The 22,226-nt window shown below is 40.6% G+C and overlaps 1 protein-coding gene across 1 annotated transcript in view; it reads left to right on the top strand.

The window, feature by feature from the left end:
- The window catches only part of LOC124777683 (serpin B6-like), a 241,290-nt gene that overhangs the window by 166,648 nt on the left and 52,416 nt on the right, over window positions 1–22,226 (top strand). Inside the window, exons 5-6 of the mRNA XM_047253160.1 lie at window positions 193–407; window positions 19,648–19,833. Coding sequence (XP_047109116.1) covers window positions 193–407; window positions 19,648–19,833 — 401 coding nt within the window. The remainder of the gene's footprint in view (window positions 1–192; window positions 408–19,647; window positions 19,834–22,226) is intronic.

A 22,226-nucleotide genomic window follows, 5' to 3' on the forward strand; every position in this document is an offset into this window, starting at 1 on the left:
TTGTGATCATGGGCTGAAGTAAGTGTTCTACATCTACATGTGTAGTCTGCATACCATCACAAAGTGAAAAGTAATGTCCTCTCCAATGCTCTCAGCCAATAACATAGAAAATATAATTAGGAGGCTGCCATTAAAAGAAAAGAGTAATTGTTGATATCATTTTAGCAACTTCCTTATGTCTGTTTCTTTCAGGTTCTTTGAGCCAGATTACTTGCCTGGTGCTTGTAAATGCAATTTACTTTAAAGGCCTGTGGGATATTCCATTCATGAAAGATGACACATCCCCCATGCCTTTCCATGTTTCTGCAACTAAGAAGAAAACTGTAGATATGATGAAACTAAAGAAAAACTTAATGTATACAGAGGCAAAACATCTTGAAGCTCAAGTTCTGAAGCTCAATTACAAGGTATTGCTAGTAAATTTACAGAGTTGGTAAAAACCTTCTCTGTCATTCAATAACAGTAGCATGAAATTAGAGACACATAACTTTATACGACAATGAATTGCTTAGACAAAACTGAGGAAAGGTGACAACTCACACACAAACCTATGGCGCTGATAAACTCACCAGAAATATCAATACATATACAAACCATCTTTGCATTGTATTTCATCTCTGACTTCTTTGCTTCCTGCCATGTTAAAGTTCAGTTCCGCATGTGCTGTTCTGCCATGATGTGCAATAAAATATAGTTCTCAACATGTTGGTGTATTCTCTGGATAAAACCACCCTGAATCCACCACAATGGTGACCCCGAGTTCCTTCGTTATTCGTTTTTGCTTTCCGACAGTGCCCACGACGACTGTGCCGGTTAGTTTCGTGTGTTGTACCACAACAGTGTTCAAACAATGACTTCGGCTCCAAACTTAATGCCTGATTTTGTGACAAATATGCACCATGTTGCTGGCGATGTACACCCGCCAGGATTGCAACACGGTGTTTCTCCTTCGACGGCTCCCCTGATGTCGCTCAATATTTTCGAGCCTGTAACAAGTGAGGTTAGGAACATGCATGACTCTGGTTACCAAACGCCTTTGTTCCCGCCACCTCATGTGCCTACCTCCACCAACCGTGCTACCACTACTTACGGTTCTCGATGCGATAAGGTACCAACGTTGAACTTCATTAATGCTTCATTGGACAACTTTCCACTGCCGGAGCAACAATTCTCAACGCCCTACTCCGTGATACCTCACATTAACTACAGCCACGTGGTCAGCCCTGCCAGGCTCATGGGCTTTTCACCTCAGCTTTTCACCATGCTTGCTGCTACTTCTGTCCCACATCAATATGTGTCTTCTGACTTCAGCATGTCAGCCTGCGACATTAACAACAAGTGGTCTAGTGGGCATAACAACACCCTATGTTCTACTATTACACCCCAGTGCTCTGTGCCATGGCTCTCACCTTATCCGAACGTGATTTCGAGTGGAGTGACTATGAACAATGACCCTTTTTACCACTCACTCCATGTTCGGCATCACTATACACACGGTGCTTCGGTTCAGCCCACACCTCCGCCGCCTCCCTGCCACACAGGTGATTATGGCTCAGCTCTCTCATCAAGCTATCAGTGTGTTAACATGCGCCCACAGTTCATGAATTATTTCTCAGTCGAGCTTCCGCAACTGTTTTCGGCACAGCCAGGTGCCTATTCCGCGTCGACCATCCGCGACGTACCACCTTCCATGAAACACATCTCTCCTGTCACATCTGCACCAGCTCCTGTCGAGCTTCTGCATTCGTTTTCGGCACAAACCGGTGCCTCATCCGCGTCGGCCTTCTGCAACGTGACACATCGTCCTCCACCGCACTGTGCCAGCTTCACTCTACCGCAGGGCCAGTTCACAGCTCCATCGAGCGCCCCAACCACGCCGCGAAGGCTGGAAAATGCTACTGCCGCCCACGCTTTCAACCTCACATCTGCTTCCGCACTTCTCCCCCCAGGCTGCTTCCAGGCCACCACCACTCGTGAAACTACCGAAACTGCCTGTGTTCTCCATCGAGAACCCCGAATTCTGGTTCGCCTTGGTCGAGCAGATCTTTCAATATTATTCACTTGATGGCCACTCACGGTATATTTGTCTCATGAACAATCTCCACGACCATGCTGACTTGATTCATGATTTAGTCACCTTTCCTCCTCATGTAGACAATCCACTTCTGTCAAGACAAGAGGACGATACTGGAATGTGTTACACGGACGTCGACTAAGAGGGTCCAGCAGCTCATCTATGAGGAACAACTCGGCGACTTGACTCCCTCACAGCTGTGGCGCCATCTCTGACTCCTAGTTAACAACCAGGCCGTGCCCAATAACACACTCTTGTCAATCTGGATCAAGAAACTTCCTCTTTCTGTCCAAACTGCCATCTCTTGCCCTGAAGCTCAAGCAACTGATGTACTTATCCGCGCCACTGACCGAGCTCATTCTGCACTACAACGCGAGCTTCACACCCGGCAAATTGAACCCGCCTCCCGCCAACAGCTTCACCCTCTCCCTGCATGCTGCAAACGCCGCGTTAATTTGGCCACTGGTAACCACTCGCCGGCACCGGCGACGACCTCGCCCCCTCCTGCAGTTGACTCTTCGGCAGACACGGACCCTCGTCCTTCCCCCTTGGTTACGGGCTCTCTGCAGCATGCAAATCCACATTACTCCTACTGCTACTTCCACACACGTTTTGGTGATGCAGCAAGGAACTGCAGACCGCCTTGCTGTTTCCCAAATGCTGGTCGCAGGTAGGTTCCGGTGTCGCCTCCTGCGCACAAGATGGCACCTCCCAGCGCTTCACTCAGTTCGTGAATGACCTAACATTTGTGGACGCTTATACGTCAAAGACATGTCTTTGGGACAACTGTTCCTCATTGACATGGGTGCTCATGTGTCCCTACTGCCTACGTCTCTAGCATCCGAGAATATTCGTTCCCACCACACGTCACTACAAGCCGTCAACTCCACTAAACTGCAGTGCGTTAGTTTACTCTGTTACGCTCTCCCCGAACTGCAAGCTCGAGTGGACTTTCCTAGTATGTGATATTGATGAACCTATCATAGGCATTGATTTCTTGCGCCACCACAAACTTTCCCCGGACATAGTGCGCAACACTGTGTTTCGTCACCTGACAAACACTCACTTTCCCTGTGCTCCGTCGAGCCCTCGCTCCCTGGTTGAATCTGTTCGTGCTCAACTAGTACACACATGCTTGTCTCTTTCGACTGTGCTGCAAGAAATTACACACAAGTGTTTTGTCAAGCAAGAACAGGTCGCTCGCCTATGCAACGAAAATTTCGAGCTCGCCCGCTGGATCCACGAAAAGCAGTTTGAAATTAAAAACACTTCAACAAGGACAAATCGAGGTTAGTAAGTGCATCAACTGTACAGACAATCCTACTTCCGTGTGCTCCTCATCCGTAACCTCTATCAACTGTGCTGTCACCACAATGTCGTACACAGACATGTGTAAACTAGGCCCCCGTACTGCTGTCACCACATGTACTGACAGCCCCATAGTACCACGCCCTCCTCACTCGACAGTTGTTGACTCTGACTTGTGTACCACTGCGCATGCGCACTGCACCTTGCTTCAGCCTAGCCTGCCCCCAGTGGACGGTCTTGCAAACTGTGAAACTGCTGTTGCTGTGTGCCACCATGTGAACTCGATGAACTACACAGACAGTGCACTCGCGCCTGTATGCAATTTACATGTTTCGACCGAGACTGTGCTGCCAAAGGCCGCACCCACAGCCGCTGTGCCTACTAACGATTCACAAACCCAACCAAACTTTCACGATTCCGGAGTTTGCGCTTTATGCTGGCGGCCATCTTGTCACGCCACCTCGGCTTCCTTCGGAAAAGTCGACCTGCACCAAACGCGGTAATCCTGCTACAACTGACTTGCACAATGCGAGCAGTAAACAAACAGCCTCCCTTGCCTCAGGCAACATTGCTGTGGTTACTAACAATGCACAGATTGCACCTTACGCTTGGTCCTCGCATTTCTAGTAAACCCTGGAGACTTTGCCCCGAGAGCCTTTGTGATCTCAAAAAGCAAATCACAGAGCTCTTAAACGCTGGTGTCATCGAACACTCCACCAGCTGCTGGTCCACTCCCATTCATATGACATCCAAAAAAGACGGGACCTGGTGCATGTGTGGGAATTACCGTCACTTGAATGCAAGAACTATAATGGACAACCACCCTGTACCAAACATTGCCAACTTCACCAGCACAGTGTCGGGCACATCTGTTTTTTCTGTCATCCACTGTAAATGGGCTTACCACAAAATTCCAATGGCCCCTGAGGATATTGAAAAAACAGCAATTACCATGCCCATAGGCCTCTTTCAATTCCGATGCATGCCTTTTGGACTCAAAAACGCCACACAGACGTGGCAACGCTTTATTAACGAGGTTTTGTTCAGCCTCATATTCTGTTTTGCTTACCTTGATGACATATTTGTCTTCAGCTCCTCTGTCGAGGACAATATACATCATGTGCAGACCGTTCCAGTCACCTTGAAAGACGCAGGCATCAAAACCAACTCCGACAAACTACAACTGCAACAGCCTGCTGTCACCTTCCTTGGGTTCCGGGTATCGGCTGACGGTATCTCACCTCCACCGGAGAAAGAACAGACCATCATAGATCTACCAAGACCTTCTTCATTCAAAGAACTTCAGCATTTTCTTGGCACCGTGAACTACTATCAAAAACACCTACCCCAAGCTGGTGAAATCCAAGCCCCATTAACTGATGCTTTGGCAGGAGAAAACACCTCCAGAACCCGGCCTCTGCAGTGGACACCAGAAATGACAGACTCTTTCTTGGAATTCAAGAAACTCCTCGCCAAAGCCAGCACAATCGCGCATCAGCACCCCGATGCGCAACGTTTCATTACAACAGACGGCAGTGACTTTGCCATCGGCGTCGTTCTCAGCCAGACAGTTGACGGCCAGACCTCGACCCTGCAGTTTTTCTCCCGAAAGCTCAACAACGCCCAACACAGATGTTCCGCGTTCAATCGTGAACTGCTGGCTGTGTACGAGGCAGTCAAACATTTTCGAACGGAAGTCAAGGGGCGCTCATTCTATGTTCTCACTGACCACAAACCCTTGGCAGCTGCTATAATGAACCCTCCGGCTGACCCTTCCCCAAAGTCGCTTCCATTATTTTGACTTCATTTCACAATTCACCACCGATGTCAGGCACATAAAGGGTGCCGACAATATTGTTGCTGATTTTCTTTCCTGTGTCAATGCTGTATCTTCCCTTTTGGATCTTTCTGCTCTCCCTGAACTCCAATCCTCTGACGAAGATACACAGAAATTAATCTCCGACCCAGCTTCTTCTCTACACCCTGTCCTTACCACCTTTCCTAGTATTTCCGGTGCAGTCTGGTGCGGTGATGGCACGGGCATACTCTGCCCTATTATCCCCGCCACACTCAATCGAGCTGTTTTCAATGCTCTTCACAACTTGGCTCACCCTGGCATTCGAGCTTCAGCCTGCCTAGTCGCGGAGCACTTCGTTTGGCGAAACGCGAAATGTCAATAAAGACTTGCAACAGTGGGCACTCGAATACCTTGTGTGTCAATGTAACAAGGTACACAAACACACCTCTCCCCCTCTCGGCACCTTCCCTATTCCCCCTGGGCGATTTCAGACGTGCACATCGACATTGTGGGTCGTCTCCCTGCCTCCAATGGTTTCCGCTACATACTTTCCACCATTGATCATACTACTTGTTGGGTCGAAGCTGCCCCTCTTCCCAACATTACCACAGAAATTGTCGCTCATTCTTTCATTGAGTCGTGGGTATCGCGTTTCGATTGTCCCGCAGTCATTACCACTGGCCAGGGCCATCAGTTCAAGTCGGCCCTGTTCAATGGCATTTGCCATATCTGCGGAATCCGACGCATACACGCGACTGCTTACCATCCGCAAAGCAATGACCTTGTCGAGTGCTGGCACCGCACCCTCAAGGCGGTCCTCCGCTACCATGACTCCTTATGGATGGAGGCCCTGCCACTTGTACTGCTTGGTGCTCGTGCAACCTACAAGAAAGACATCAAAGGGACAGTTGCAGAATACATATATTGACTAACCCTGGTCCCCCCAAGAGAAATTGTCTGTCCTGCATGTCACTCACTTTCACCCCTACCCTCGTTCATTGAACGTGTGAAATCTCACTTCTCCAACCTGCTGCCCACTTTCCTTTCCGACTGTCATTTCGTCATGCTCTAGGACGATTACGTCCGAGTACCTCTCCAGCCCCCAATACTCTGGCCCTTATCTATAGTGTGCTTTGATGATCCACGAACACGTGTGACATCCTGATAAAAAATTCCCCCATCACTTTGTCGCTGAACAGACTCAAACCAGCTCATGCCGAGCCCAAATCTACGCCATCACCTGACACGAGCGCTCCACTCCGCCTACTACCACATGACACTCCACCTTTGCTTCCTCCCTCAGGCGATCACTCACCATCGTGTGCATCTCAGAACCCCTCATCAAACTCGTTGCCGAGCTCCCCACCAAACACACTCTCTCGATCAAGCTCACAGCCCTCAACCACGAACTGCTCACCGCTTCTGTGTCGAGCACGTCTCCGCTCTCACCTGCCTCACTGTGTCGAGGTATTTCTCCCCCCGCTTCCCTGGTCAACACACGCTCCCTCCCTCGAGGTGACAGTCCCTGTGCCCTCTGACATCATCCACGAAATTTCTATAATACTCAGGGATGATTTGCTATTTATCGTGTGTTTCTCATCTCTCAGTGTTCCCAGTGATAATTCTGTGATACTATACAATTTAAGTAAGTGTTTCCCACTGCCGCCTGACGTCAACCTGGAAACACTCCGGGCATTCGCAACACCTTCAGCCGACATTGTCATGATTGCTCCGTACAGGCCCGCCTCCTCCTGACACACATGGCCTGTACGACGACCAGCTCGCTTCCATGATTTCCACGCCAACTTGACAACCCTCGCAGCTCGACGACTTCCAACACCACTACCGGAGGACTCCTTTGAGCTTACTATCGCTCATCTACCTCACACAACTCCACCTGATGCCATCCTATGTGGAGCCGATAAACTCGTCACCAGAAATATCGATGCATAATCAAACCATCTTTGCATTGTATTTCATCTCTGACTTCTTTGCGTCCCACCATGTTTAAGTTCAGTTCCGTATGTGTTGTTCTGCCATGATGTGCAATAAAATATAATTCTCAATATGTTGGTGTATTCTCTGGAGAAAACCACCCTGAATCCATCACAAACCCATAAGGCACCTGTTTGTATGCATAGTACTAGAAATGAAGCCAGTATGCGTACTGTGGTCAAGTCTGTTACTTATTGTTGATGTTACTGCCATATTAAATGAAGAAAATATTTTGTGCATGTATGTATCAACATCTGTATACGCTGTTGTTGTGGTCTTCAGTTCAGAAACTGCTCTCCGTACTAGTCCATCCTGTACAAGACTATTCATATTTACATGACTACTGAACTAAATTCATTTGAACCTGCATACTGTAACCAAGACACAGTTTCACTTTATCCCCCAACATTTCCTCAGTTACAATACTGACCCTTCGTTGATGTCTCAGGGTATGGCCTATCAACCGATTGCTTATTTAGTCAAATTATATCATAATGTTCTGTTCCATCTGACTTAATTCAGTACCTCTTCATTTGTTAACCAGTCTTCAGTATTCTTTATAGTATCACATTTCTAAAGCTTCTATTCTCTGTTTGTTGGAACTGCTTATCATACATATTTAACTCCCATGCAAGGCCCCACTCCAGACAAATGCCTTCATAAAAGAATTCTTAATGTTAAATTTATCTTTGATTTTGACAAATACTTTTCTTCAAAAATGCTTCATATCCTCCCTGATTTGACCACTGTCACTTATTTTGCTGCTCAAATAGCAATACCTATCTACTAATTTTAATGTTCATTTTCTAATCCTATTCCTTCAGCATCACCTGTTTAATTTGACAACAATCCTTTATCCTTGTTTTAATTTTGTTGATTCTCATTGTAGAACCTCTTTTTATGAGACTGTCCATTGAATTCAACAGCTCTTACAAGTTCATTACCACCACTGAACTTCATTTCCTTTTCCACATGTCTCTTTACTGTTCCTTACTGCTTGCGCAAAATACATATTGAGTAAAATTGAGGATACGTTTGCACAGCTGTCATACCACATTCTCAAATACTGCTTCCCTTTAATGTCCTTTGACCCTTGTTGCTGCAGTCTGGTTTCAGTGCATTTTGACGACAACCTTTCACTCCATGTGTTTATCGCTGCTACCTTCAGAATTGCAAAGGGTCTATTCCAATCAAAATTGTCAAAATCAGTAAATAAATTGATAATTGCAATATACACAGGTTTGATTTTCTTGAACTTATCTTAAGATACGTTTTAGGATGAATATTGCCTTGCGTGTTCCTACATTTCTCCAGAACCCTAAATGATCTCTTCTGAGGTTTGATTCTATAAGTATTTCAATTTTTCTGTAAATAATTTGTGTCAGTATTTTGCAAACAAGACTTGCTACATTGATGGTTCAAATTGCCTTCTTTGGAATTGCAATTATTACAGTCTTCTTTAGGTCTCAGGGTATTTCATCTGTCTCATGTAGCTTGCGTAACACATGGCATAATTTTGTCATAGGATCTTAATAATTCTAAGATGATCACATCTACATGAGGTTCCTTAGTCAGACTTAGGTCTTACACATATATACTCCATGGCTCACAGTAAACGGAAGGTACTTTTCATTTTTCTGTACATTACCATTCTTCTTATTCCAGTTACAGATGGAGTGTTGTAAGAAATATTGTATACCTCTTTGTGTGCTGTTATTTGTCTTCTTTTATCTTTATTATCTATACAGGACAGATATCTAGAGGGCTTAAGATCATTCATATGTTTCCCATTGTAACGTAGATCTTTTTGAGTAACAAAGTATATTTGTTGAAGTGCCTGCCAGATAAAATGTTTCAGCACTTATGTTTCACTCTCCAGCTAGTCCAACAATCCTGAAACCATTCATGCTGCCTTCCTTTATTTATGTTAGCTACAGTGCAGCCTTATATGGACCTCGCAGGTCTGAACACTACTTCTGTATGGTTCATACCAGTTTTTCACAAATAGGCTAATGTCTTAGTAAATGAGCTGTAGTCTTTTAATTATCATACCAAGAAATTTAAATCTCCATTTCAGATCATCTAAAAGTCTCTAAAACTAAGTACATGTTATCATTTCACATTGTATCTCTATGTTTTGTTCTTGAGGTACTCTCATCTTTATTCTGCATGCTTTTGTGCTAGATAACAGTCCTTTTATCTTCGAAGTGTAAGTTGCTGCTTGATGGATGAGTCTTCAGGTTGGGAATCTTAGGGATATGTTATACTGCTATAACAACAATATGATGAAAGGACAGATTGCTACTTACCATGTAGAGAAGATGCTGAGTCACAGACAGGCTTAATGAAAAAATTACTATACATTTTAGATATCGGCAAAAAGGCCTTCTTCTGAAGTAAAAACGCATACACACACACACACACACACACACACACACACACACACACACTACAGCTGGCAAACTCATTCATCCTTGTATAAAATCCATGACACTATGTTCTAGCCACAAGATGTTAAAATGAACTAAGTGTACAAACATCAACAAATATTATCGATACTACGTATAAAAAAGACTGTATCGTGTAAAATTGACAATAATTATTTCATTATTTCTCTAATAATTTAATTTCTGTGTGAATTAAAACTGTTATCAGAGAACTACATTCATGGACAACAACAATTATAATCTTTTTTGTCATCTGTGATAATTGTGGTTCAGTTGTTCTTCCTGTGCTAATGGATGAACTGTTCGGACGTGAGACATGTGAGGTCTGCAAAGAGAAAACCTGTAACTATATTGTTAATTATTATTTGAAAAATAGAGTCCCTATTGTCTAGACATGAATTTGTATTTATTTCAAATGTAATCCAATCTACTTAATGTTTTTAAGTGTCAATTTTCAGCTCTGCAATTAGGAGTGCAATCATCAGTGCTAGTAACTTACAGCGGAGTTTACTAGTAGCTGGTATAAAAAATAAGAAACATTTTCATTGAGCATAATTTTAAATGCTAAAGAATAGAGAACAAGAGACTTTTATCTAAATATATTAACTTGATATAAAATAAATCAAGAATAACATAGACAAACTGACTATCATCTGTCTGCTGCCATCTTAGCAAAAATATCTCTGCAGCAGTTTTGAATCGAGAATTTTAACAAACATAAATGTTGTTAGATATAAGTGAATTTGTGTGCCACTCTGTACCACTGAAATAATATTGTAGGAGTTATCATATTCTCTTTATAAAATCTGACACCATGCACTCGATTGCGAAGCGCGGGCTTTGATCGGTTGTAAGTTGGTCTGCCTTCCACAACAATGAACATGCCCTTTTACCTTGATTCAAAAAAATATGGAAAATGGAAACTCATGTGTGCCTTGCCAACATCATCTGCAAGTGTAATAACAAAAAAAAAAAAAAAAACCTTGTCTTTTTGCAAGTATTTCTTCTGCTGTTTATTGAAATAGTGAAGTAAGCTGATACACCGTTTTGTTGCCTGAAAAGATGTATGTATTACATACCACATAATTTTTATGTAATTTATGTAATTATAAAATACATTTTAATTACCAGTCATGGACACTGAATAGAATACTAAAAGAACTATAAATTCAGAGTTCAAAAAAGGTTTAAAACAAATCTAGAATGGCTGTGCGAAGTGAATGAAATGAACAACTTGATACTGAACTAATTATGAGCAGACGGCAGTGGAACTGTGATGAATGGCCACGTGAAGAAGGACAAGTCCGGCCGAGCAAGACTGAGACAGGTGGGAACAAGACTGAGGCTGGAATGAGACTGGCCGACATGCCATTCAGGAATGAGACTGACCATTTCCCATTCCCGGAAACTATAAGTAGAAAGCCTCCACTGAAGTTAACTATGAAAGACCGTTCCTTAGAATTTCTTCCTCACCCATTCTGTTCATATGGGTGAACTGTTCCTTTGGGCCCGTCAGTTTGTGAATGACCCATCTCTAACACTCTCACCCCCCCCCCCCCCCACACACACACACACACAGGCGAGAAGAGTTTGAGGGGTGGAGTCATTTACAGGAATGTTGGATATGTTGCAAGAATAGTTCCCACCTGTGCAATTCAGATAAGCTGGTGTTGGTAGGAAGGATCAGATGACACAGGCTGTGAAGCAGTCATTCAAGTGAAGCACATTGTGTTTGGCAGCATGTTCAGCAACTGGGTGGTCCAGCTGTCCCTTGGACACAGTTTGTTGGTGGCCATTCTTGTGGGCAGACAGCTTGTTAGTTGTGATGTCCATCTAAGATGCAGCACAGTGATTGTAGCGTAGGTTATAGGTCATATGGCTGGTTTCACAAGTATACCTGCCTTTGATGGGATAGGAAATGCCTATGATAGGACTGGAGTAGGTAATGGTGGGATGATATCTGTAATGGGATAGGAGTTGTGTCTGACAGGACTGGAGTAGGTGGTGGTAGGTGAATGTTTGGGGCAGGTCTTGCATCTAGGTCTATTGCAGGGATATGAGCCACATGGTAAGGGGTTGGGTGCAGGTGTCGACATAGATGTGAGATCTGTCCCGTTCACCCTACCATCTCTACCTATTCCAGGCAACTCCTATCCCAGTAAAGGTAAGGCTACCTATGAAAGCAGTCATTAACAAAATTGAGCACTTTCTACAACAGATAAAATTTCATTAATAGTCAATTAATCAAGGATGATACCCACATTTGTTAACCCCCACCTTCTTCCTAGTTGCCACTGTTGTTCCACAATAAGCAAAGTCTTTTCTGAAGATATGACGGGAGTAACAGTACAATAAACCTTTTAGTTTACTTATCTTTTCTTCTAGAGTTGGCTCCAGTTCTTTGTGTCTAGGGCTCTGATTCTTGAAGCTGAAACTCTCACATTTCAGGTCCTCATGGTTAAATTGCTCTAAATAATTTTAAACATTGTTGTTGCAGAATTTTTGTTTTTACATTCATTTATTTTGTCACATTTTAGTGTATCAGACTGTCTTTTCATTTTTCACACTAACAAAGCCAAAATTAAATTGTTTACCCAAAATACAAAAATACATCCAATCACATTTGAGGCATGCTTACTGCTACTTCACTCTGTGGCAGGCGCGGCTCGTAATTAAAGGCTCTGAGGCGGAGCCGCCCCAAAATATATGTTAAAGTAAATTTCGCAAGAACGTATTACATAATTTAAATTATCAGGACGAATTTCGCATATTTCCCGTTCCGATTAAAATAACGACGGTCAACATTTTTGGAACTGTTTGTATCGATAGATGTTTTCCGAATGGTTAGTAGTGTTTAGGCTGCGCCTTGAAACGTCCGTAAGCTGCATGTAGTAGCGGTTTGGGGGCGTGGCTTCTACAAAGTACTGCTCTTTATGGGCGACCCGAAGACTCAGAGCTTGCAGCCTAAGGGTATCGTACCAACCACCACATATTTTTCACGTTCCGCTATCTATGTAATAAAGGAATGTAGAGTGGCCAAAACTTCGCTATCCAATCTCTGTCTCTGCATATCTCTACTACGCTTCGATGCGTCATTAATCGACATTTAGTATTATTGTTTTGATAATGTTTTACATAGTTGTTTTGTTTCTGCTATTGGCTATTTTATCCACATTTAGAATAAGTTTGCAAATATCCCGCCAGAGTGCACTACACTACAGCAACGTACCATTACTGCCATCTAGCGAGAGTTTCATAAGTGGTTAGAGGACAAAACGCGCGAAATTTGTCCCGTTACTTTACCTTCCTTGCTTGCTGATGCTGACTGCTTTTGTTGATACCGTGTGATATTAGCAAGTTTCTTTTTCGGAGTATATTTTGCAGGATTTTAGTGAGTTTTACTTGCTGGTGAATACCTGCAACATACCGCGAGTGTGAAACAAGCGCAATATGAATTCAGTGTGCAAATTAATAGGTAAAAACTTGGAACACGGCCATAGGATGAAAGTGAAAGAACTTGGTGCTTCCAGACCCGCATTAAAGATCTCTCCGAAACGCGTCTTTTCATATGATTTGCTGCAAAGTGTCAGAAAATGCAATAATGACGTATAAAAACACTAACCAAAGATTTTAACACGAAGTTAGCTTCTAATGATATTTAATACCTGATTATAGAAGATACAGTACGTAAAATTATGGGTAGAGCGTGATCTGCCCACCCCCTCCCCTGAATTCTTAGTTGTTTACGTCAGACTAATCTGTAGCGTAACCCGAGGTCTATGTTGGCTCTGATCAATAAATGCCACAGCCTTCCCCCGTATAGAAACCACGAGCCGCGCCTGCTCTGTGGTAATAACAATATTCCAGAGGGTTTACAGTTTTTCTTGGCAAACAAATTTCTATTAGTTTTGATTATTATTTCATAAATGAATGCAGAAATAAATATAATAAACAGTACTAGAATGCTTAATTAATAATAGAAATTTTACGTGTGTCAAATAATTCATAATTTAAAATGTTTCTAAAAAAAATTAACTGTACATTCAGAACTTTCATTTATCAATAATAACATCCAAAATAATAATTCCTGTTCATAAATTCTGGCTTGAATTATAACATATTATGTACAAAATTATAAGAAATTTTTCAGAAAAATAGCTGAGATAATACTAACAAGTCCAAAATTCGAAAAATATTATTGATATCGACTACAATTGTTGAGGAAAGGTAATGCTAGAGGAAGATGTCCCATTATAAATTCCCTTTTTTTCACTCTGTTCCCTTCCTTCAAACCTCCTGACACCACCTAGCAGCCCTGCCCTTTCCCCATTGTGTTTTTGCACACTCCCACAACCATCATTACACTTTCCCCCACCCCACCCTGCTATATCCTGTCCTCTTCCTGCCTGCCCCATATCTCTTTCCTACCCCACTACCAGATTTGCTCCTCCCATCAGACACAGCTACAAATCAGTTTGGCCACAGCAGCCAGAGACAGTGGTCATGTGTGTGTGAGTTGTGCTTGTGTGAATGTGTGTGTGTGTTTTCTACTTCAGAAGAAAGGTTTTTTGCTTAAATCTAAAATGTATAGTTGTCCTTTAGTTGTGCCTCTTTGTGACTCATTGTCTGATCTATATGGCGAGTAGCAATATGAACTGTTATCATATTGTTGATACTTCATCCTGTCTTTTCCATTATACTGCTATAAGATAGCTTTGAGACCACCTCACTACTTCTTAGTCAAAACTGGAACCTACCACAATTTGGTATATAGCTTTAAGAATGAAATGATTGAACATACAAACCATGTGCTGAACCCAGTGGAGTAGATGTTGAACTAAGATAGACTTTTGATTTATACTACCAGCCTGTTGCAACACTCTGATGTTTATGCATTTATCTTGTTAATAATTTTCGAAATGTTGCTGAGGAAGTTTTTATGAATTTTATTAAGCATCATAATGTGGTAGCTGTTAGCTGTGCATCAAAGGCTAAAAAATGTGAGAAATGTGTACATTATAATTCTAGAGTAGCTACCTATGCTGTGATTATTAACACTCACACATAGTCTTCAAAATGATGGTCCAGCAAGTTTGGTGTAGGGTTGCAGTTCAAAATCTGGCTTTTTAAAGAAATACAGATAAAATCAGTACTGGTACAGAGGGTGGTTTGTTGGTTAACCATTAACTGTTTTGTCCTTTGTTCCCAAATTTTTGCTCTTCTGTTGATCTTAGCTTTCACTTGTTTAATGTCTTGGTCAGTATATACAGAATAGTATGGAACTCATCGCGCCTATGAATCCAACACCTTCGCATCCAACCTCCAGTGGAATTGCAAAGTAGTGAGTGAAGGATATGGACAAAGACTGCAGATAGGTGGCACTAGGTGGGAATGTGGATCGGCTAAGGGCTGTACCAAGATCATCCGCACAGTTATGATAAACTCTGTGTCTTGGTTGTGCAGTGGTTAATGCTAATGAATCCCGGTCTGGCACACATTTTCACTCAGCACCGCTGACTATGCATAAAGTCCTGATGCAGCTGACATCATGAGTTCCTTCCCTCTCTTGTCCTTTCCTTGGTTCCCCCTCCACCTTCAGTTTACATAATATGCACCATAGCTGCAGATTATATGTGGTGTCTGTTCTTTCAGATATGTCTGAAGACAAAGACACCAGATATTCATACAGCATTTTAAGTTGTTCCGTGATAGCAGTAATCCACCATGGGTGTCTGCAGAAGTAATTAGCATTAAAGCCATTGTCAGCTAACATCCTTGCACTTTCCAGGGGTGAATGATGAAAGCAGAGCCTTCCTTTGCTGATGGTTGAAATGTCTGTGTGAACAGGGAGGGGAGGATTTTTATAGCTTTTTGTACTCCTCTACAAGTACACTTTTCACTATAGAGATCAAGGTGGTGGTCAGCTAAGTATGGGTAGCCAGAAAGTAGGTGTAGTTTTGATTGTATCAGTTATAAAACACATGTCATGGTTGTGCTGCATGTCAACAAGTCTTGTGTAAATATTGTTCATCCAAGCTGGGGAGCAATATTCTATAACATGGTACACCTATCCAAAAGGTGAAGTAGGAGCCTCATGATGTACCATGGAGTTTCTGGAGAATGATGTTTCAAGTTTTGATTTCATCTGTTCTTAATAGATGTGTTTGAAGTTGACTGTTTTACCAAGCATGATACCTAGGTATTTCTGTTATGAATGAATAGCCTTTCTTCAAAGTTGACCATGAGCTCTTTGTTGGTCCACTTGTTGTTCAGATGAAATGTTGAGTTACTTTTTTAAGTACACTTTGCTGCAACTTCTGTATATAGAAATATTTAGCAATAATTGATAAATCATTGGTCAGTATGGACACAGTAACATTACTGTGAGTGCCCAGTCATCAGCATATCCAAACTTTCTAGATGTGGTTTTACTCATATCTGAAAGGTGTAAACTGAACAGGAGAGGGCTCAGGGCAGATCCTTGTGACAGCCCATCATTTAGCTTCATCTGTGAACCCATCTTGTTGCCCATTAGTAGTTGGAAGCAGTGCACAGTGATCATTTCATTGATGAAATTGTCAATTTTTAGGCTTGGAATGAGTTGTAGAAGTTTCAGTATGACACCTTGCTTCCAGACAGTATCATACGTAGCTGTTAGTTCAGTGAATATAACTGACAACTTCTCTTGATTCTGGATGCCAGTTTCTGTGAAAGTTGATAGGTAGAGTACTGGATCTGTGCAGTTGCAACTAGAATTGAATCCTGTTTGTTCAATCAGTATATTCTCAAAGATCTTGTGGCTCATATTCTCTTGTACACAATTCTTTCCAGGAGTTTATATACCATACTAAGTAAAACTATTTGTTGATAACAGTCTGGCTTATCATTTGTTTTACCTGCTTTCGGTCTGGATATTACTCTTGCTCATTTTGTTTCACGTGGTATGTTGCCCACTGCAAAATGTTTGTGAAGAAGTCAGCCACCCACTTTATTACATGCTGCCATAGTGCAAAAGGTAATCTGCTTGAATGCTATCAATGCCCAGGGCTTTCACAGGTTTCTTTTATTTTATGGCTGTCATTACTTCTTCAATGCTCAGTGTTCAGTTTCAGATTTGCAAAGCTGTTTTGAGTCCTTTCATTTCTTCTTAGCCACAGTAGTATGTGTTCAGACTTGAGGAGTTCTGGAAGTGGACATGTTGTTTGGTACAGCTTGGTTGATGGTAATAGCATCACATGTGCAATCTCATCAGGAGCCACCACCTAGTTTTTTGAACAAAGACCAAGCTCTCCTGTTTGATGTATGGAAGTCCAGGGTTTTCAGTGATCTCAGTTCACTTTATACATCTAGCTGTGTCACTGTTACTCAACAACTATATTAATGATTTGTCAAAATATTGTAGTGTTTTGTGATTCATTTCTTTGCCTGACATCTTCATATTCCATCACAATGAAGCATTAAGGAACAGATAATAGGGTTACATCCATTAGATGCATACCGATCAGTTCACAGTACTGCCACCATCCTAGAAATGCAATGCAGTTGAACAGTTACAGAAAAGACTCATCATTCAGGTCACTGCTCCAGCAGTTCCATAGTTTCTTGGAAAGGAATCTGAATGAATAAACAAATACACAAGAACCCTGTTTATCCAGACTAGATGGGACTAGATGTAAATTGGGCTTCTAAAAACCAGGGAATATTCTACTAAATTCAGAAACTAAAATAATGTACTGAAATATAAAAATCTTTTATTTTGGCACTTAGAAGAAACACTTTTCTGGTACTTAAACTCTGTAGTTACTCCCACAGTCTATTCATGTTTATTTACTGAAGCAGTGTGTAAATTACTTTTCTTTCAAGCTTGTGTGACATTTGAGAGCAGCACAATCACCAGCACCTTACAGGGCGGTATCCAGTAAACCTTCAGATTTGTCTGCATTATAAATACAGTATGGGGTTAAGTTTTTAGAGAAAATAACTTGTTAGAATTCTTTTTTTAAGTTTTCTGCAACCAGTGTATCCCCCCAAAACACTTTCACCCATCATTGAAACCTGGTGTATGTCTTGGTGAGCTTTCCATATTTCCAACTAACCTTGGCTGGCTGCAGAGTTAGAAACCACAACAGTTAGCTTGCTGTTTAAGTTCAGCTCCTTTCCCTGCAGAACTGGACTGAATATCAAACGAGTAATGCTTCCTTGTGTATTTCATTTCTTGCTTTCTTTTCTCTACTGCAGTTCTGCAAATCATCTGTAGACATCATTTTGAGGAGAGAAAAAATACTGCCCAACACTCCATTGCCACTCTCCCATAAATGAAAAATTAATTGAATGGTTTCATTTTAACAGTAACTTTTTCTTTGTATGAACTACCAGATATATATATGTTTATCTGTATATGTTAGGAAATGACACTGTAGAATAAATTTCCAGTGTTGGTTGTACAGTAAATTAGAAGTTAGTACCAACACTCATCTGGATTATTTGATGAACTTTGTGGCTCAGCTCATTGTTCGGTATATTTTGGGATATAATTCTTCAAGTGGCCCAACTTGTAGATGTTTTAGAGAAGATATTGATTTGTAGATAATAAATTAACATCATTTATTTACAAGTTCAATATATCCAACAATTAACTGTTGTTTTACAGGCAGTCAGTTTCCAATTATTACTGGTTTCATAACTCATAATATTGTATTCCTTTTCAATGATGCAAATTTATAAAAATTGACATTCTACTTGATTATAGTATCACAGTTATCAGTTAACAAAGTAAAACTTCAATCTATTTTACATAAAAATTAGTTCAACACTTTACTTCTTACAACAGTTTTCCCTCCATTACTCCTTCATGATTACTATTTATTAAATTAAACAAAGATATCTTGACTCCTTAGTGCTGAAAACCAATGATACATTTTTGCTGCAAGCCTGAGTCAAAATTTATCAAGAAAATGTGTAAGATATAAAGGATATTTGTAGATACAGAATAATTATGTATTTTTGGACATAATCTTGGAATGAAAATTTTGGAAGCAAAAGAAGTGAAATGCTGAATTAGCTGTCAATTGTAGTCAAATGAAGTAAATGAAATTTATGCAATAATGAATGATCTTAAAAGTGAAAAATGAAAACAGATCACTAAAATATTGCAGAAAATAAGAAAAAGTGTCAATTTCAAACAAACGCAATATATTGATCCCAAAGGCTTCCTTTTTGAACATCAGATTTTCAAGTTTCTGGAATTCACAGTTGGAATTAATCATAGCTTTTGTTAATCAGAATATGTATCATAGTTTACTATTGAACAGGAGTCCCCATATAACAGATTCATTATAAATGAAACAGCATATTACAGTGGTAAACACACACACTGAAGTAATGGTGGCTGGAAGCTTGGCACTGGCAATCTCTATTGACATGTGGTGTCAATAGACAGCTGGACATGTACCATACCTTACCAAATGTATACCACACATATGTTAAAGAAAGGAAACAAAAAGTGAATCCAGGAAAACTGAAAATTCATATTAATGAGGGCTACATAAATGAGGTTTTAGCATAGTGTGGAAATTTACTATGAGGTTACTGAGACCAAGTTTTGTTGTTTTAGGACACTGAAAAACTTATCTTAATTTCTGATAAACTGGTTACAGTGACCACTTAGGGACATAATTACCAAATAATTGTAATCTACAGAACCTTTCCATTGCTTTTGTTTATAACAGTGTCATAAGAGTAATATTGAACAAAATTAAACGGTGATGGATTCTATTTAATAATAAATTTTCTGGAGGATTTTATATAGATTATGCAGTCTTCTCCTTCAATTACATAGGCACATATTCACTACTATGGACATGACTTACTAATCATTAGATTTGATGACCATTTGTGAGACAAAAACAAAAAATGGGAAAACTGATTATTCTACATAATTATTTTGAAAATTCCTATTGAATTTACAATAATAAATATTCTTATTATTGTTATCATTATTATTATTGTTATTGTTGTTATTATAGGGGGGGCAGTTGAGCATGGTGATACTCCTGCCAAAGAAGAATAATGGTCTTAAGAAATTAGAAGCAAAGCTTGCATCTTTGAATCTAGCTGATATTCTGGACAAAATGTATGAAGTTAAAGTGGAGGTCTACTTACCAAAATTCAAACTGGAACAGAAAATAGACCTGAGAGATACTTTGGAGAAAGTGAGTAAAAATGCATTTTTTTTCTTTTAGTTTTTCTGTTTTCCTAAGTGAAAGTCATTCACATAAAGATTTAATATTTGCATATTAAATTTTCCATTTACCGGTATTTAAAAAATATTACTTGTGGAGGAAAAGTAATTTTGTGTTTACAGTTATAAACATTTAATGTTACTGCACTGCAATAAAATATTACCTTTTGTAAAGTGAACACCTTCAGGAGCTCTGTAGCAAGACTGTCACCATCTGAATAGTTTTACATTGCACAGTGATCAGTCTTCTTCATTTTTTTCTTTAGTGTTTTATTCATCTCTGATGTGATTACCAAAATTTGTATGGTTATTTGTTCATTCCAGTATTATATTATATAGGAAAATGAATGACATCTGTCTTACTTCATTTGCATGTTTTTAAAATAGTTAAAATCTTTTACAAATTCATTGCAACTTAAATTTAACATAAAACTTGATTATGTACAATATTTTTAGTTTCTGCTCCAGTTGTAAGACTACATAAATTATTGGATGAATCCATTCTTGAGTAAGCAACGTAAACTTGCCTAGTAGAGAACATGGTGATCTTGAATCAGCTCACAGTACTTAATAGACTGCCCTCATAATCTGTTGCATGCGATGCAGAGCACACAATAATCAATATAATTATTTCTTAAAGCTAAAACTGTAACTCATTACAATGAGTACTATCCATACTATAAAGTCTGTTTCAATATCTCCCTTCTGTATTATGATTGTTGCTTCAATGAAATTGCCCAGTTGTCTGAATTTGAATATAGCAGAATTTTTTTCCATTGAACTGTGATATGAAAGTCATTGTGACCATCATGAATTGGTTAGCAAGTCTGGAAACTAGGGATTTGACTTCAGTATTGCTTCTCTCTCTCTCTCTCTCTCTCTCTCTCTCTCTCTCTCTCTCACACACACACACACACACACACACACACACACACACACACACACTTCCCTTAAGACAAAATGCCACCATTTTCCAAACAACCTCATTTCTATAGGAGAAATATGATCAGGACTAGAAGGCCTAGCAAACTAACAAATTTGGAATCTGGCACTAATTTCAGTCAGTTTGATTATTTTTGCATGTTACTCCCTTCATATCACTAGTTCAACAGTAGTGGTTAAATATCATTGGGATTGTCGTGAATGAGCCAATGACTCCAAATGCGGGGGATACAATATTTGAAAAAATAATTTATCATTTTCCCATACCACCACATTCACACCACTGTTCATCTGGTGTCCATGGAATCTGCAAACTCAAATGATTTTGTGGTTTATCATCACTTAATCACTGTGTTCTTTGATTTACAGAAAGCAAGCTACAGTACTTGGCATTGTTACTCTACTTTGGTAATAAATTGTTAAGAGTGAACACCAGCTGAAACCAACATTATTGTAAATCTGGCAATATCCAGTTCATCAATGGTAACTTATGGCTCCTAGGATTCTGGAAATATAGGTCATGCAGAACCCAACTAAAATTTTTGTCACATGACATAATGAAGGCTTTGGATCAAGGCAGTCAGGTAGATGTAGTATTTCTTGATTTCCAGTATTTAACTCACTGTGAAATCTACACTTATTGTGCAAAGTACGACCATATTGTGTGCCAAGTGAAATTTGTGACTGAATTGAGGATTTTATGGTGGGGAGGATGCAGCAGGTTATTTTGGATGGAGGGTCATCATCAGCTGTAGGATTAATTTCAGATGTCCAAGGGATCTATGTTGGAACCCTTGTTGTTCATGTTGTATATTAATGACCTTGTGAACAACATTAATAGCAACCTCAGACTTTTTGAAGTTGATGCACTTAAGTGTAAGGAAGCACTATCTGAAAGAAGCTGCATAAATTTTTTAGTCAGATCTTGGAACAATATTAGTAAAGAATAGTTGCTTCTCACCATATAGCAGAGATGCTGAGTCATAGATAGGCACAGAAAAAGACTGTCACAAAAAGAGCTTCCTGACAACAAGGCCTTTGCCAGAAATAGACAACAGACACACACACACACACACACACACACACACACACACACACACACACACACATGACCATAGTCTCTGGCAGATGAAGCCAGACTATGAGCAGCAGCACATGATGAGAGAGGCAGCCAAGTGGGCTTAGGAGGACGCTGGGATGTGGAGGGGGAGGGATGGCAGAATGGGATGGGGGACGGTGAGTGCTGGTAGTGGGAGCATGCAGGAACAAAGTGGAGAGAGGGTAACACAGCTAGGTGCAGTCAGGAGGTTAGACAGAGGGCAAGGGAGAGAGGGCGGGTAGCAGAAAAGAAGAGAACCAGTCTTTGTTCTCCCATCTCTCAGACTGTTTGTATCTAACATTCGGCAGTCTCTTCAGAACATT

The sequence above is a fragment of the Schistocerca piceifrons genome, chromosome 2 (genome assembly GCF_021461385.2).
Source record: "Schistocerca piceifrons isolate TAMUIC-IGC-003096 chromosome 2, iqSchPice1.1, whole genome shotgun sequence".
NCBI classification, from domain to species: Eukaryota; Metazoa; Arthropoda; class Insecta; order Orthoptera; family Acrididae; genus Schistocerca; species Schistocerca piceifrons.